The sequence below is a fragment of the Centroberyx affinis genome, unplaced genomic scaffold (assembly GCF_046629955.1).
Source record: "Centroberyx affinis isolate AG114_WGS23_722 - 3 ecotype Tasmania unplaced genomic scaffold, CSIRO-AGI_Caff_v1 ptg000984l_1, whole genome shotgun sequence".
Classification (NCBI taxonomy): Eukaryota; Metazoa; Chordata; class Actinopteri; order Beryciformes; family Berycidae; genus Centroberyx; species Centroberyx affinis.
In genome coordinates this window covers 259928-277194 of record NW_027279551.1, presented here as the reverse complement: position 1 = coordinate 277194, position 17267 = coordinate 259928, and the positions used below count along the sequence as shown (strand labels likewise).

General features: G+C 41.2%; 1 protein-coding gene across 1 annotated transcript in view; it reads right to left on the bottom strand.

Annotated features, from left to right (window-relative positions):
- Positions 1–744: 744 nt before the first annotated feature.
- LOC139646375 (coiled-coil domain-containing protein 85C-A-like) overlaps positions 745–17267 on the bottom strand; it is a 29531-nt gene continuing 13008 nt past the window's right edge. The window contains exons 2-6 of the mRNA XM_071522399.1: positions 5714–5793; positions 4615–4707; positions 3447–3539; positions 3224–3322; positions 745–834 (exon numbers count right to left, since the gene is read on the bottom strand). Coding sequence (XP_071378500.1) covers positions 745–834; positions 3224–3322; positions 3447–3539; positions 4615–4707; positions 5714–5793 — 455 coding nt within the window. The remainder of the gene's footprint in view (positions 835–3223; positions 3323–3446; positions 3540–4614; positions 4708–5713; positions 5794–17267) is intronic.

Here is a 17267-nt window from a genome sequence, read left to right as displayed (position 1 = left end):
AGTTCTACTTGGCAAGTGCAAAGTGGAGAAGTTGAATCCAGCCATTCAAAGCTTCCTAGTTCTCTGCAACGTTTATTTGAAAGACTGCGGGATAACACGATTCTTGAAGAACAGTTGTTGGGGTCGATGGTAAGCTTTGAAGAGCACTAGCTAGCTGTGTTAACTCATCAACCTTATGAAAGGCAATACGTATAGCTAGCATACATAAATACATAGCTTATTTTTCTTGGTCAAAACGTTGTAGCTGCAGATCACTACACAGATGCAATCGGAGTCTCTCGCTCCGCCCACAATAGGTCAGAAGAGAGTGACACATCAACCAAGTTGCTCACAGTGTGAACGCACGGTTATTGTTGCTCGCAGTGTGGAGCCCTGTCCAACATGGACAAAGAATGCATGGCCGTTTGAAAATTCCGTTGCTGTCTTCTCCGTCACCCACATCTTGGGACTGGCTCTAGAAAATGGCTCACATGGGTACCCCAAAGCCACAATGTCATCCTTCAAACAGCTGGACACCAAATCGGAGACCGTCAATAGTCGTCCAGTCTTGGCTTTCGGGAAAGTATGATCCGGCAAGCCTGAGGTGTAGGAGAGTCCGTTTTGACGTGGCCAGGGGGTTTGGGTTAGGCTGAGGAGGCCGTAGTTCAATAGCCAAGAGAGCCAACACAGTGCTGAGGGTTTCCAGTCCAAACCGGTGGTGGAGATCTACTGGGACCACTGGTGACCTCGCTTGATGTCTGACAACTATAAAGCCCCTTTGTATTGGTTGCCTGAGAGCTGCTGTCGGACTGAAGGCTTGGACCCGGCAGCGTCACCCAGCTTTCTCCAAACCACCTGAGAAGGAAGAGACAATGTCAGACAATAACATCAGATTAGATGAAACTATCAACTGTATCTCCTTCTCACACCCACTGGATAAGAGACATCCTTTATTTTCTTAGATTGGAAAAAATCAGACTTTCATTAAGTGGCTCCTCCAATAAATTTGGGAAAATATGGGGTTCATTCTTCCAATTTGTTCAGAGGATAAATTTCCCACTCATTCCTGATTGAAGCAACTTTTGCGGTCTGGAGGGGTATCAATATTGTGTTTGTTGTGGCGGTTTACTACTAGCCTTTTTTGTTTTTTTTATTATTTGTGTTTGTTTGTGGTTGTGTTATTTTAGTTTTCTCAGTCTTTGTAAGCTGTTTTGGTGTTTAGCAATATGTCAATTGTCACTTTTTTATAATGTCTTTTCATTGAGGGAATATATACCTTTTTACTTTTTATAAATGCTCTGATGACACAATTGTATGTTCTTGCAAAACCCAATAAACAAAGTTTAAAAAAATAAAAAGATTAGATGAAACTATACTGATCCTTGTGGGGAAACTGGGTCGCATACAACAGAAAATGGAATATAAACAATATAACAAATTCAGTGAGTGAATTCAGCAAGAATTTAAAATAGGACGTTACAGAGCCAGAGAGCATGGTGAACATGAGTATGTGTGAGTGTGTGTGTGTGTGTGTATGTGTGATTAATAAGGGCAGAGTGTCTCTGCGTTATGAATAGTGCCTTTTGTTTCTCCCTGGGTTAGGGTTGAGTGCAATGGACCATCACAACTGCTGAGTGATCAGCCTGGAGGCCACATTATGGAGAACATGCACGCATGCACACACACACACACACACGTATCCCTTTCATTGTTATGTACTTCATATATGCTAATACTTTCCCACCTATTTCACACTGCATAATCATTTTTAATGTAAAATTTATATAGACTCATCTCTTCTTTGCCTCAATAAGTCCTATTTTGCACACCCTAATAATGCTGCAATCCATATTTTTTCACATACTTCCCATTCATATATTGATTCATATATTGCTCTATTATTGTTTGTATTCAATTTGTTATATTTAGCCTATATTATATTTTTCTCTGCTGTATCCTACAATATTACTATTTGCTGAAGCGATGACCAAAGTTTCCCCTAATCTTACCTACTGATGGCTAGGCTGTTTTATGATACTGAATTTAAAATTGTTCAATGAGCAAAGTTTCCTCCGACAAGAGCATGACAATGCCACCATGTTATACTGTTCTCCAGCTTTGACTGACTAGACATCTTGACTGGAAATTAGCAGGGTAGTAGTACTGCTAGAAAACAATGCATCAAAGTTGAGGCGTCCATGTGGTTTTTCTGCTTTGCCAGAAGGGCTGATGTGTCTAAGAGCCTGTAGTATTTTCATTAGGTCCTTGCTGAACTGCCATGTCTGAAATACCTGTCGCAGTAACCTTTATAGACCAGCTGATGCTGCTACTCCTGCTAGTTTTCACTACAGTTGCATTGCAAGATAGATTTTTTGCCTTTCAGATTTTTGTACAATTCAAATTGCTTGTGGAAGTGTTTGGCTAGCAATTCATTTCAAGTTCCCTGATTTCCTGATAAGGTAAGCTGTGTCATTTTACAATTACATTACATTGTTTGATTTGGGTTTTGCACGTTGTTTGTTGGACTTTTAAGTGGGTTTAATCCTTTGTTGAGGATGTAATGTTAGTGTAGTAGGCCTTGCTAAATGTTTGCAGTCACATTAGTTGTTCAGTTCAGTAGTGAGTGACTTGATGTCTCACAGCTAGCAAGCAGGTAACTAATGCTAGGCTAGTTGTCACTTGGTCACGATTACTGAGTGTTACAAGAGTTAACCAACAGGTGGCACTCAGGCTTTGTTATTGTGTAGGCTTTGCTCCATAGGTGCAGGATGTACCAGAAGAGTCCGCATAATGAGAATGTACACTGGGATGGGAATCCAGTGTGTGTGGTATGCGACGAGGAGTATCTAATGTCTAATATGGTATAAAACAGTGGTTCTCAACGTGGGGTCCGGGGACCACCAGTGGTCCTTGAGGGGGTTCCAGAGGGTCCCCAGCAAATTTCTGAGTTGTTAAACTTCAGCAGTATTTAATTTACAAGAAGTTAACACAATTAGAGAATGTAGAAGAATGACTGTTTTGATCATAGTTTCTCTGTTATCTCTCTGCAATGCAGATAGTCATGGAATTCTGGAATCATATCATATCTAACAATAAAGATATTCTCAGATTTGCGATCAAGAGACAAAATCTCATCGAATGGGGGTCCGTGGCCCTAATGTGTACTAAATGAGGGGTCCTTGATATGAAAAAGGTTGAGAATCAGTGGTATAAAAGAAAGAAAGAAGTTTAGCCTGCAACCTACATTGCACATTTCTCTGACAATGGCCTTCTCTTTCTCACTGAGATCTTCATTGTAGTCCTCTGGGATCTGCCTGTCCAGCTTTTCATGGACCTCCAGCACCTGCACACACACATACACACACACGTACACACGACCATGATAAAGTGGACTTGTGCACATCCCTAAACTGGACAGAGGGATTTTTTCTCTGAGCACAGTAGATGTAGGCTGGAGCGAGGCCTACCTTCATGGCATGGACCACAGCCTCCGGTTTCTGCCCAGGGGGGAGGTAGGTCCCAGTAGGGGAGGGTTCACCGCTGGGGGTCCGACTGGCACCCTGGGGAGGCAGGAGACACCCACCGATCACAATCACAATCATTGTAATCACCAAGCACAACAGGAATATAGAAAATATGGAACATAGTGGCAACAGTACAACAGGACCTCACATACAGGGCAAAAGAATATACTATAGACCACATATAGACAGTAGACTATCAGTCTACATGAGGAAAAGATAGTAAGGGGAAGAAGGAGAGGAAGAAGTGAAAGAGGAACAGGAAGAGCAGTAAAGCTGAGGGAGGAATATGCATTCCCATGGTGACCGGAGTTGCAGTAAACCTGCTGTGGCTGCAGTAAAGCAGGAGAGGATCAATCACTCGGTCACATAGGCTTGTTAATAGGTCAATACAGGAGGTCCTGCTTCTGCTGTAGTCGAGCTCATGTTTCCCTTTAAATTTTGATGTGTCAGTACAACTGTCAGCATTCATACCTTAGGAAATGATAGACATTAATTTGAGCTTTTGATAGATGAAGGAAATTTATATAGACCCTAATTTGTATAGACCCTAAACAGAGAGTAACACTGGCAGGATAACTAACTCATGAAGTTCCTATTCATTCATATGAAAAGAGTCTTGTAATTTCAGCTGCAAAAAGTTACAGAATACAGAATGAAGAGTAAAACTGTAGACCACCAATCTGTTCGTATTTTATAATTCATTCTTTTTTTTCACCATGTCATGCCAATAATGCACTCATTGAATTGAATTGAACTTGAATTGAATTGAATTGAATTGAATTGAATTGAATTGAACTGAACTGAAGTGAATTGAATTGAATTGAATTGAATTGAATTGAATTGAATTGAATTGAACTGAATTGAATTGAATTGAATTGAATTGAACTGAATTGAATTGAATTGAACTGACTTGAAGGAGGGAGAGAGAGTTGAGGGGCTAAAGGACAAGCTAGCTTTTGGTAGAGACAACCAAAGCTAGATAAACAAGGCAGGGGGTTTCTCATATGAGCGCATGTTATGTTTTGAGAGTGAACCGTTATTGCTTCTAGGTTATTGCGGTTATTACAAACACACACACACACACATTTTTGTTAGGCGGCAGTGTACGTACGTTGAGCATGCTGTCCTGGTAGTGTGAGAGCTGAGACTCGGAATGGTACAGAGACAAACCCTTCCTCAACGTCTTCACTTCCCCGCCGTTCACCTGGGAGAGAGACATCGACAGAGGGAGAGAGAGAGAGAGAGAGAGAGAGAGAGAGAGAGACATAGACAGAGAGGGAGAGAGAGACATAGACAGACAGAGAGGGAGAAGAACTGATTACAAAACCCTACTTCTCACTTTCAAAGCATTAAATGGTTACCCCATCCCAATACATCTCAAGACTAGTTTCTCCCGATATGGAGCGATATATCGAAATTCAATATATCGCAATATATAATATATCGCATTTTTTTAATGCTCCCTGTTTCTTTCCTAGTCCCAAGAAGAAGAAGAAGCTGGTGGCATCCATCTCCTTTAACAAAGAGAACCTAGCCCTTCCTCCTGCAGATCCCCTACAGTTCAACTTTGGAGAGGTGAGCCATGACTAGGTGATGGTCTTATCCAGCCTAGTATGAGTTATTTTTATGGATGTACAGGTGGTCAGGACAAGCTGCATTATCCCCACTACTTTAATCCAGGTAAAGTATTCAACATCTGCTAACAGTGTCCCTCTGGATCCTCTCCTCTACTATCCATAGAGAGATCAATAGTACAAGTCCAATCACCAACACATCCTCTGGTCCTAGCAGGGAAAACCAGAAGCTATAGCATCCACCATAATAAGAGCACCCACCACGGCATGTGATAGAGCAGTGGTTCTCAATGTGGGGTCCGGGGACCACCAGGGGTCCTTGAGGGGCTTCCAGGGGGTCCCCAGCAAATTGATGAAGTGTTAAACATCACCGTTATTTAATTTATAAGAAGTTAATACAATTAGAGAATGTAGAAGAATGACTGTTTTGATCATAGTTTCATTGTTATCTCTCTACAGATAGTCAGGGGATTCTGGACAAAATTATATCTAACAGCAAAAACATTCTCAGATTTGGGTCCGAGAGACAAAATCTCATCAAATGGGGGTCCGTGGCTCGAATGTGGACTAAACTAGGGGCCCTTGATATGAAAAAGGTTGAGAATCACTGTGATAGAGGACAGTGACGGTAGTTACCTGTGACAGTAGCTGCTTGTTGTCATCCTCCAGCATCCTCACCTTGTTCTCCAGCTGTCGGATGTAGCCGGCTGACGCATCTGAATGAGAAAAGCCAAAAGGAAGAAGCATTGTCAGTCATGAAAAAGCACATTTGACCCATGATCTTAGACTGAGCGAGTGCCAGCAATAATAAACTTCTGTCAAATTCAGGCCAGGGTGGCTGTTCATCGCAGCTTCTAAGCCAGTGGTTCTCAACGTGGGGTCCGGGGACCACCAGGGGGTCCTTGAGGGGGTTCCAGGGGGTCCCCAGCAAATTGATCTATTGTTAAACTTCAGCATTATTTCATTTACAAGAAGTTAACACAATTAGAGAATGTAGAAGAATGACTGTTTTGATCATAGTTTCTCTGTTATCTCTCAACCTACAATACAGATAGTCATGGAATTCTGGACAAAATCATATCTAACAATAAAAATATATTCAGATTTGGGTCCGAGAGACAAAATCTCATCAAATGGGGGTCCTACTGTGGCTCTAACGTGGACTAAACTAGGGGTCCTTGATATGAAAAAGGTTGAGAATCACTGTTCTAAGCCACATTATTCAAATTTTCCCATGCTTTTACCTCAGCGTACAGCCTATAAAATTCAGCCATACTCTCTAACTAAACATTCAACGGTATAATCTAATAGTTATACTAATGCTATTATCTAAAGCATGACATTTCCTGATTGGCTCATGCCTTTGCCAATATGTTTTCTGATTCATGTTAGCCTCCACTGCTGCCAGTTTCTCCCTATTGGGCCTTGATTGGCATGTTTGTGAGATGCTTAGCAGCCCTCTCAAACTTAATCCCCACATACTGTTGAGACCTCCATTGTTGACCTTCCCATGCCGACTCCATTTAAGCTCCCTAATCCTAAAATTGCTCGGTTCTAGTTGTTGATACCCAAACCGATGTAGGAATGTGCCATTTTCAAACCCGTATCGAGTACAATGGGCATAGAGTAGTAGTTCAACTCCAGGAAAAACTTGAAAGAAAAGAAGTAATTTGCTAGAATACTGTAAGTACTTGAGTGCAGTGTTTCATATTCATACACACACGCAACGCCAACATGCAGCTATGCAAAATGAACAAATACAGGCATGTATGCTCTAAAGCACTTATTCAATTAAATGCATACACACTCTCCAATGCACACACTCTTTAACTCACACACACACACTGTAACTAATCCACAGCTTCTGACCCTATCATAATAATGCCTGCTGCAGCCGTAGCCCAACAACTCATGCAAAAGTATTTCCAAAACATTTTTCAAGGCATTTAGATGGAAAAATAGAGTGAGACAGAATGCAAGAGACAGCCAAACAGGCAAAAAGGGCTAAGATAGAGAGGCAGAAAAAGGAAAGAAGAGGGGAGATGAAGCGAAAAGTGAAAGAGAGAAGGCTGGAGCGATGTGTTGTGTGGCAGTAAGCCTCTTTGCTTCCTTGTGACCTCGGCTCTAATCCAACTCGGTACAGCAGGATTACCTGACCTGCAGCCAGCCAGCCCAGTACTGCACTGCACACACACACACACTGCACACACACACATTTAGGTACACGCACATCTGCTGTACAGATCTGCTGCAACTGTCCCAGCTAATAGCAACAGCCATCTGCACTATTTCATTCCCCTCTTCCCTCCCTTGTTGCCAGCATAATGGGGTTCTCCAGCAGGATAAAAATACCTGGAATACCTGGAGGAAACAGTGTCAGTTCCAAAAATAACTCTACTACCAAAACAAAACTGGTTCCACCGCCTGGAACTTTAGCGAAGCACAATGTAATTTTTGTGAATTGTTTCAAAGAGCTATACACTAATAATATTCACAATAATAACAATACTGGGTCACTTGCCCCTTTAACATTTTTAATTGGGGTACTAAAACTATCTTGATCTGCATCTTCATCTACAGTAAGTTAAGTAGGTAAATTAAGAATATACCAGTAAATTGTTGTGTACTGTTCCTTTGCTCTGTATATGCAGTCCTGTTGTATTGTTAGTAATCACTATATCGCTATATTCTCTATATTCCTCTAACCCTTGTGTATTGATGCAAAGAATTGCATTGGATTGGATGCCATAGTATACGAATGACTAAGCTGCAAAACACACACTCAGTGCTTTCTGCAGCTCTCCACACACACACACACACACACAGGCTGGGAAGTACAGTCCTGCGAATGGGGGAGCTGCTATGTATGGGTCCACCCAGGAATGATTTCAATTACACTGAACACGCACACACACACACACACACACACACACACACACACACACACTACTGCAAGGTATAACTGATTTCAATGACGTAGCTGGGCTGTATGGAGGAAGGGAGTAGAAGGTTAGTGGGGCTGCTAAAGCAAACAGAGAACATATTGTTCCCCACCAATTCTCTCTCTCTCTCTCTCTCCCCCTCTCACTCTCTCTCTGTCATTCTGTCAGTAATTTGAGCCTTGCAGGCTGCCATCCAGATGCCTTGCAGTACGAACAGTTATTCTTTACGTTATTCGACCGGCATGGGAGGATCAAACCAGTGAAATGGACTGATGAATGAGGATACGACACGCCACGTTTAGCTTTTCAACAAAAACGTCTTGAAGATAGACAGATCTCAGAAATCACACCACAACATGCAAAGGCCTGTACAGGAATTGGCAACACAAATTTTAAACAGCCCCTTTTTTTGTCAATCAGTGAAATGTTTCTGCTTACCAGAAGGGCCAGCATCTCCATGTGCTGATCTCTAACAGCCTGTAGTATTTTCATTAGGTCCTTGTTGAACTCTCCTGCCTGAAATGGCTGTGGTAGTAACCTTTATAGACCAGCTGATGCGGCTGATTCTGCTCATTTTCACCAGTGTGTCAGATGGCCTCTAGACGGCGTCTTTGACTGCGAGATGCAGTCATACAGAGGCACAAAATCAACTTGGTCAGTGTATAGGAAGTGATCTAAACAAGCAGCCAAAACCACGGGTGAATTTTGAAGCCAATAAGGAAGTGGCTGAAAGCTGCAGTTCCTCTAATGTCTGCTAGGGTCGGCTCCAAAAAGACACTGAATCCCGCCCAACTCCATTCAAGTCAATGGGACCACAGCCCAACTTCTCACTCAAAATATAAAGTCAATAAATTATGGTCTCAGTAGCTAATTTTACTTCTTCTAATATGTGTCCGTATGGTGATTTTCAAAATAATTGCGCCATTAACGGGATATAACGGTTATAAAACGGGGTACCTTTCCAAGTGATTGACAGGTCGCCTGTCCAGTGATCAACAGCTCTGTGTCCTTCTCTGTCACCTGTGCCATGCTGGTTTCCTCAATCGCCTTAATTCTGTTCTGCATGGCATCTTTCCCTCTCTCTCCATCTCTTCCCTCTCTATCTCCCAGCTCTGGGAGAAAGAGATGGACTGGGCCTCAAGAGCAGCGATGGCGGAGGGCATCTTCTGTTTCTCCACAGTGGGAGTTTCGATGGTTTCATGGAGGGTTTGGATCTCGCGGTCCTTCTCCATCAGCTCTCGCACCATCTCCTCCCTGTCTTCCAAGGCCTTCTGCAACTTCTCCTCCATGCTCTCCTGCTCTCTTTTCAATTTCTCTTCATCTCTGTTGGATGTTTTTTTCTCTGCTCTCAGATTCAGTCAGAGCTTTCCTGAGGAAGGGCAGCTTCTCCTCCTTCATCCTCACCTGGGATGCCCACCAAACTGAATTACTTCTTCTTCTCTGCTCCATCTTCCTGATGGTGTTCTTCAGGGTTAAATCCTCTTGCTCTTTGACTCTGAGTTGAGCCTCCATTTTAGCTGTGTTGATAATCTCTAATGGTTTGGGATCATTTGCTTTTCCTGATTAAAGTTGAAAGCTGTAGTTCACTGCTCAAGCTCACTGAGCTGTGGAGTTGCCAAACCACACAGTTGAGAAGGTTAGAGATGGAGGTTGAGATGATTGTTGCAAAGCTGTCCAAAAACCAAGAATTCTTTCCGACTTTGCGAGTCGTATCTACCACTTTGTTGGCTTGTTCATGTCGCTCTACTGTAATTCCAATAATTCTGACATGACTTGAAGGCAGGATAAGACGAGGGAAAACTTTTATATTACACCAAAAAAGAGGTCAAAGAGGCTAAAGAATGTAATGCAAGTAACAACCTTTCTGTTCAATCAGTAACTGCAATATTACTGAAACTGGAACAATTCTGTTACAGGAAAAAGTTATATTATTAAAAGTATTATTATTAAGTTATTATGGTTATTATTACACAGTTTTGGTCGGCTGTGCATTGATGCAAATAGTATCACTTGTTAAAACATACTGGACATCAACTTCCTGGCACGTTCAAAACAACGAGCATGTTTACATGGACTGCAATATTCTGATATTAACCTGATTAAGACAATACTCTGAATAAGACACTGCCATGTAAACAGCATTTTCTGATTACCTTAACCTGAATAAGGTCATAGTCGGAGTAAGCAATAGTCGAATTAAGACATGTGGAGTATTCCGATCTTAGTTGCATTATTGAAGTGCATTGTAGACATGTACACACCATATTCGCACTATGACGTCCTATCAGAGTTTTCGCAGCATTTTGCGACACTAAGGCAATCCAACTGCTTGAAGACTCATGCTCTAGCTTCCAGTGAGAGTTGCGCAACTTGTTTACAGAAGAAAAGATGACTGCCACCGGTAAAAAGAAGACCCAACATTTTGTCCCGACGACAGCAGCAACATGACAGAAAGGGTTTCAGGTTAAATTCCGGAGGGAAACTCGGACGTAGGAAGGTAATGTGGCCGTGCGTCTTCAGTCATTAATCGGACCCTGCTCTGTAGCATGTAAACAGGAATATGAATGGGATATTCTATAAGCAACTCATGTAAACACCTTAATTGAAATATTGTCTTATTTAGAATAAGGTAAATAGTCAGATTATTGCAGTCCATGTAAACGTAGTCATTCAAACGATCAAAACCAGGCCAGTTGTTTGCTAAGTAACAAACGTACTAAACCTAACTAACATTTTCGCTTATCAAAGACTTACATTTTCATGGATATATTTTGAAAATATTACACAAGGATATGCAGCTATCTCAGAATGAACATTTTCATATGTTATACACAGACAAATATCAAAAAGTGGTAGAATGCACACACAATGAGGTACAGGCTGCTGGGAAATAAACTGATGAATAGGCTGCACACTGCTCTGTGACTTTATATTTATTGCACATTGAATTTATATTTGTTTTAGAGCAGTGTGCGGCTTATTCAGTTTCATTAATACCCACACAAATACACACACACACACACACACACACACAGACACACACACACACAAGCCACCTAGCCATCGGTCAATGACTGGGACATTGCTGTGAAAGTCACCGGCCAAGACAATGCTGACCTCAGAGCAAAACACACACACACACACACACACAAAGGAAGAGACAATGCTGACAAAATAAAAGCACAGGACAGGGCAGAGGGTATCCTTGAATTACAGTCAGTCAGCACACATCCAATGACTTTCTTGCTCTCTCTCTTTCTCTCTCTCTCTCTCTCTCTCGCTCTCAAACTGGCAACCTTCCGATCACAAGCCTGCTTCTCTAACCTCTACGCTAACACCATCCCCGATCATTTCAAATGTCTAATTCTGAAAATGTTCAGGGCATCAAACTACATGGAGACCAGACAAGTGACCAGTGAGTGAGTGAGTGATATTTTGGGGTATTTTGAAGCACTATTTGTCAGTATCACTCAGTGGTTAGACGTCTTTTGTCAAAGGAGCTCCAGTTGTTTTCCAGGTGTTTCCTTATACTACTTTCCTTCCTTGAAAGCTTGCAGCTCTGGTACTTTTCCATTGCTGTGAAAAAAATCAAGACAAATCAGCCATTAGCTGACATGTTTGTGGCACATTCAAAAAGCCTAGATGCCATTCATTAGCCAACATCATATATAAAAGGTTGTGTTTTTCTATCGGGCAAACCCACCAAAGGCAAACACTCCTACCTGGCCAAAGTTCAGAGGCAGCCCAGGGCTCTTCAGTGTATTGGAACATAGAACCCTCCCCTCCGGTCAAACTGAACTCAGGTCTGCTTTGGTCTCATAAGCCTCATCTAATACCTGCTTGCCCCCTACTTGGATTTTATTGGGCCACATTTTTCAATATCCCCCCACAGACAACTTCTGAGACTCCCGAATATCCATTATACAAGGCAAAGTGTGGATGTGTATGCCTGTGTGTGTGTGTGCGTGTGTGTTATGAATGAATACATTAGCATTTGCAACTTCCAAGGAAACAATTCCAGTGTCAGAAATGCTCAAAAATGAAAAAGAAGAGAATTGGTGTCCGACTAAACCGCATGATGACGTGACGTTAGGCAAGTTTCTTTCCAAAATGAGTCACCCATCATTTGGAAAAAGTTGCACCTACTTAGCGCTCTTGCAAAAATAATTGCTGGCATGAAAGTAAAACTCCTTTTGGAAAGAAAAAAAACAAAAAAAAAACACTGAAGTTTTGCTTAACTCTCTCAGATATGACTGTTATTAATACAGTTTTCCAATTCACAAAGCATCACTTCATCACTGTAAAGCCCTCAAAGAATATAGACTCCTCTCAGGTGGCTGGCTTGTACGTGTGTGTGTGTGTGTGTGTGTGTGTGTGTGTGTTGCTGAGATGCGGCTGGCCCAGTTGAACAGAGACAGGCTATACCACAAGGTCATGCTTTGCATAGATACACTGACCATTATTGACACAGTTCGCTGTCGACTTGCTTATTTCCCTTGCTCGTAATCAGGTTGAAATTCAAATTGCTGTTTACACTGATGTAGGCTAGTTGAGGCCAGGCGACATGTAAGACAGCATTGTTTGGTTGGTTTGTCCACTGTCGGCTCATTAGTGGGTTTAAATAACTGAGACTTGTAAGTTGATTGGTCGTTTTTAACCAGAGTTCACGCTTTTTTATGCCGGCTTTCAATTTAAACAAATGAAAATATAGGTCAAATTAAAAGTATTATCTGGGACACATAAATAATATATTTAGGATATACTTTTCCTTGTTTGTAGATGTGTTTATAAGTACAATTATTAGACTAGTTCCATACACTATGGTCCATAGAACAGGTGGTTGACTGTTCAGTAAAAAAATGCTCTTAGCAAAGTGAAGTATCACTTTGACATTGGGTTTGTTGCTAATCAGCGGGTTCAGCTAGTCTCCTATGTTTGTGGATTTGAATATGAGAGCTCTGATATTCAAACCTCCAAACAGAGACACAAACTGTAGTTGCAGGTAGACATAATCCCTTGAAATGTGCAGCACTTCCTGTAACTGACAGCATCTGACTCAGCAAAATCCAGAACAGGAGGAATATGACATGGAAATATGACACATAGGTCGTCTCTCTGGCCTCCTGGCTTGGACAAGCTTAAGCGCACATAAATCTGCTGGATCATCGACTGGGCATGTTTCTGGCCATACTAGATAATACTGTCAACTGGAAATACGTATGGTAACATCCATATGTCGACATATGACAACTTCAGACTGAACTCTGCTTTGGCAGTGGGATAACATTGTGAAAAGACGGCATTTATTTGCAATTTATTTTCATACTTCTTTCAAATGCGATGACTTCTACCAATCAAAACCATGTTCAACCTCCCTTGGACTCCTTTATAGAGCAACCATATCTGATTTAGGCCTATGTTTCTGGGTGGGAAACCTTACCCGGAACACAGCAAAGCAGATGGAAACAGAGGCAAACTCTACTGGTGTTTAGACAAAAAAAAAAAAAAAAAAAAAAAAAAAAAAGAGAAAAGACATCTACACGAAAGTATCCTATGGTAGAGCTGGAGAAGGTTCAAATCAAAGGATATCAACTGAATTGACGTTGACGTTAGCTAATGTTAGTCAGTTACATCTTAACATTATCTAAAAAAAAACGAACTATCTTATTAATGTCAGCATTAACAGTCTTTGCAGCATTGCTAGTTAGCTAAAATTATGATTCATATCCTTGGTAGTGCTTTTTTGACAGTCAAACTGTAGCGCTGTCTGCTAGCTAACACTAGAGTTAGGTGTCTTTAGCTGGTTCAGACTTAAAACTGCTTTTAAAACTAATTGTCAGCTGTATTGGGCTGTAAATTAAAGATTAAAAGTAGCTGACCGCTAACATTAGCTAATGTTATGGATCAACTTCATGGATATTTCCTTCAATCCAGATGCTGTAGTGTTTGATTTGGACTTTCTCCAGCTCTGCTCATCTCTCCACCACACTGGAGGATAATTTTGGTGTATATTTTAATTTATTTTGTCCAAAGACAGGTTGAGACAGGTTGAGTTTCCATCAAGTATGATCTAAATCAAATATGGCCACCATAAAGCAAATAACTGTGAGTCCAGCAGGAGGGGCCTCTATAGAAACCTTCAGGCTAGAGATATGGCTACCATAAAACCAGGGGGTAGATAGGAGAGGCTGACCTTTGACCCTAACTAGCCCTGGAGGCTAACCCCTCCTGTCACTGTGTTATCGGCAGCACCGGCTGAGAGGCTAGGGCACCCAAAGGCTCCTGAAGTCCAGCGCACTCCACACGAACACAACACATGATTAGACTAGAACTGGAGCACAGAGAGAGAGAGAGAGAGAGCGAGAGTGTGAGTGTGTGTGTGTGTGTGTGTTTTAGGGGGTGATGTGATGCTCCTATTCAGTATGGTGAGCCTTTGAAGAGCCCTGCACCCCATTGTCAGGCAGACAATACTGTCGGACAGATGGCCAGAGCACAGCGCATACACACACACACACACACACACACACACACACACACACACCCCCTTGCTCTGTCTGGGGTGAGGTTGACAGAGAAAAGACACAACCACATGACATGAGTTTCAGGGTGAGCTATCCAAAGAATGAGAGAATAACTACATTTCAAAGCCAGCTGCACTGCCGCACACGCATCACATTTTTGCAGCGTTTTGAAGCACACATGCAAGAAAACTGGTTCCTTTAAAAGCAGAAACTCTAAAATAAGCCCTGACATGACATTAGAGTGAGCTGGAAGGATTAAGAGATTGCATCAGATTAAATCAAGAGGCCAACTACTGGTTGAAAACAATCCAATTGTGCTCGTTATTAGCCCTCATATTGCTAGCTCCTGTGTTAGTGCTAGTCTGCAGGGATTTGAAAATGATGCCACTGGAAAATTCACAAAAGCTTATGCCATTTATTTTGTATTTTATAAAGTATATCAACATATCTGTCAAAAACAGCAGGTTTCTCCTAGGGTGTATGTGTATGTGTGTGTGTGTGTGTGTGTGTCTGTCTGTCTGTCTGGCTAGCAGTGGTCTAGACAATGTCTGACAGTTTTGTTCAGTGATTTAGTGTTTAGCCCTTCACTGATGACATGCTACTTTACATTAGGATTAAGCTAACAATATTTGCACATTTTCTTTCATTTTCTTTTCATTTTCTTCTTTGCATTTCTGTTAAAGGCATACAGGCATAGCCCCTGCATGAATGTAGCAACTGATGATAAAGTAAAAAAAGTTAAAAATGTCCTTCAAATGGGTTGAAAAAAAAAACGGTTAATGTAATAAATTCCTGAATAAACATCACATTGTTACATGGATCAACGATTATTACTTCATAAGGGGTATAACATTTTTAACTGATGATGTAATGATGACAAATAATGCAATCATTCATAAGAAAAAGAATGTAACAACTTGAGTAATATAGCAATATTATTGTTACATCATTGGTTTAAAAATATGTTACACCCTTTATGAAGTAATAAACACTGCTTAATACAACAATGTAATATTACATTATCCAGCAATTTATTACATTAAAGGATAAGGCTGGTGTTTTCAATGCATTTCTTACCGTCAACATATCCTATGAAAATAACAAAATCAACAATGATTTTGTTTTGCCAACAAGTCTCGCCCATATAGCCGGTGCCCAATGAAGCCATGTCCCAGCAGCCATAGAACTCCATTGTATTAAAAAAACTATTAATTATTAATAAGAATTTATTAATATTTTATCATCCCAATGCACCGGCCGACTTTTTCCTCAAACAACTTAATAAGCCGGCTGTAAACACGTTTTCCATCTCAGGAAAGTAGTTCCGTAGCACAGAAAATAGTCCCCGGCGTAATGAGGAATTTGTTCCCGTTTGAATTTGATTTGGTAAAAACTACAACAGCCTGACTTTTCATGGTAACAGTTAGCGATTTTTAAAATGGAAACTATGTCTTTTCTTGTGATTTTGTTATTTTCATAGGATTTGTTGATGATAAGAAATGCGTTAAAAAACACCAGCGTTATCCTTTAACAATGCAATGCAGACTTTCATGAGCTAGCTATATTTATACATGCCCATGCAACAAGTTCCCGACACTTCTCGATACGAAAGGCATTGTGGGAAACGCAGGAAATAACTAACTTAAACAGAAGAAGACGAGGCAGGTCGAGGGGAGGGAATGTGGGTACATTGAAAAAGTACATTCCAACACTTCCTCACAAAATAACTCCTGGAATGCATTGCACATTACAAATCGATGATATCCGACAGTGTACGACGGTGGACTTTTCAAAATAAACCAATCCCAGAGACTCCGGACCTGCCTCAGCTTTCAGGCTTCAATACTGGTCTGAATGTAGAGTCTGTCATGTGGAAACCTTTCACATGCTGTGTGTTACAGTTAGTAACAAAGACAAAGCACAGGAAACTATGAGCCAGCAGAACATACAGCGGGCAGCAGAAAAAACACTGCCTCAACAGTGTTGTTAGCAGAAATGGAAAGTTTCATTCACCCATGCACACACACATTTTGGATGATTTATTTACCTATGTGCAGACACACACACACACACACAACACACACACACATTGATTTATGTATTCAACTGATTTACATTCAGTAAAGCTCCCCCTTATGATGATTTAACCACTTCCTTACTGGAACCAGCCCAGCAGGTGACTGGGACTCTTCCAGTTATGTAGTCCAAAACAATGCCATGTTGTTGTTTCCTCGACGCGCCTCTTTTTTCCCACAGTGCTCTTCCCCCATTATGTGTGCTGGAATGTGGGAATTCCTGACCAGGCGGCTTTTCTCAGCAAATCCCTGTGATGCTAGGCCAAGCTAATGTTTAGCCAAAAGTGAACTCATTATCTTAAAACGGGAGTCAAGCTTGTCAAACGAACACTTGGAGTGTTCGTTTGGTTTTTCATGGTTAAAAAAAAAAAAAATCTTGTAGGTTTTAAAAAGATACGTGGCTAGCCTCAAAGTGTAGTGCTCTGTAATATTTTCCAAATGAAAACAAATCGCAGCACAACTGTTTTTCCCAGTGGGAGAGTTGCATGATAATCGGTTTCAAATGATTAAAGAAATAACTGTTAGCTTAATTATTCTCACCCCAATATCACTGTAATAAAATGCAGAGGTGGAAAGTAACTAAGTACATTTACTCATGTACTGTACTTAAGTACAATTTTGAGGTACTTGTACTTTACTTGAGTATTTCCAT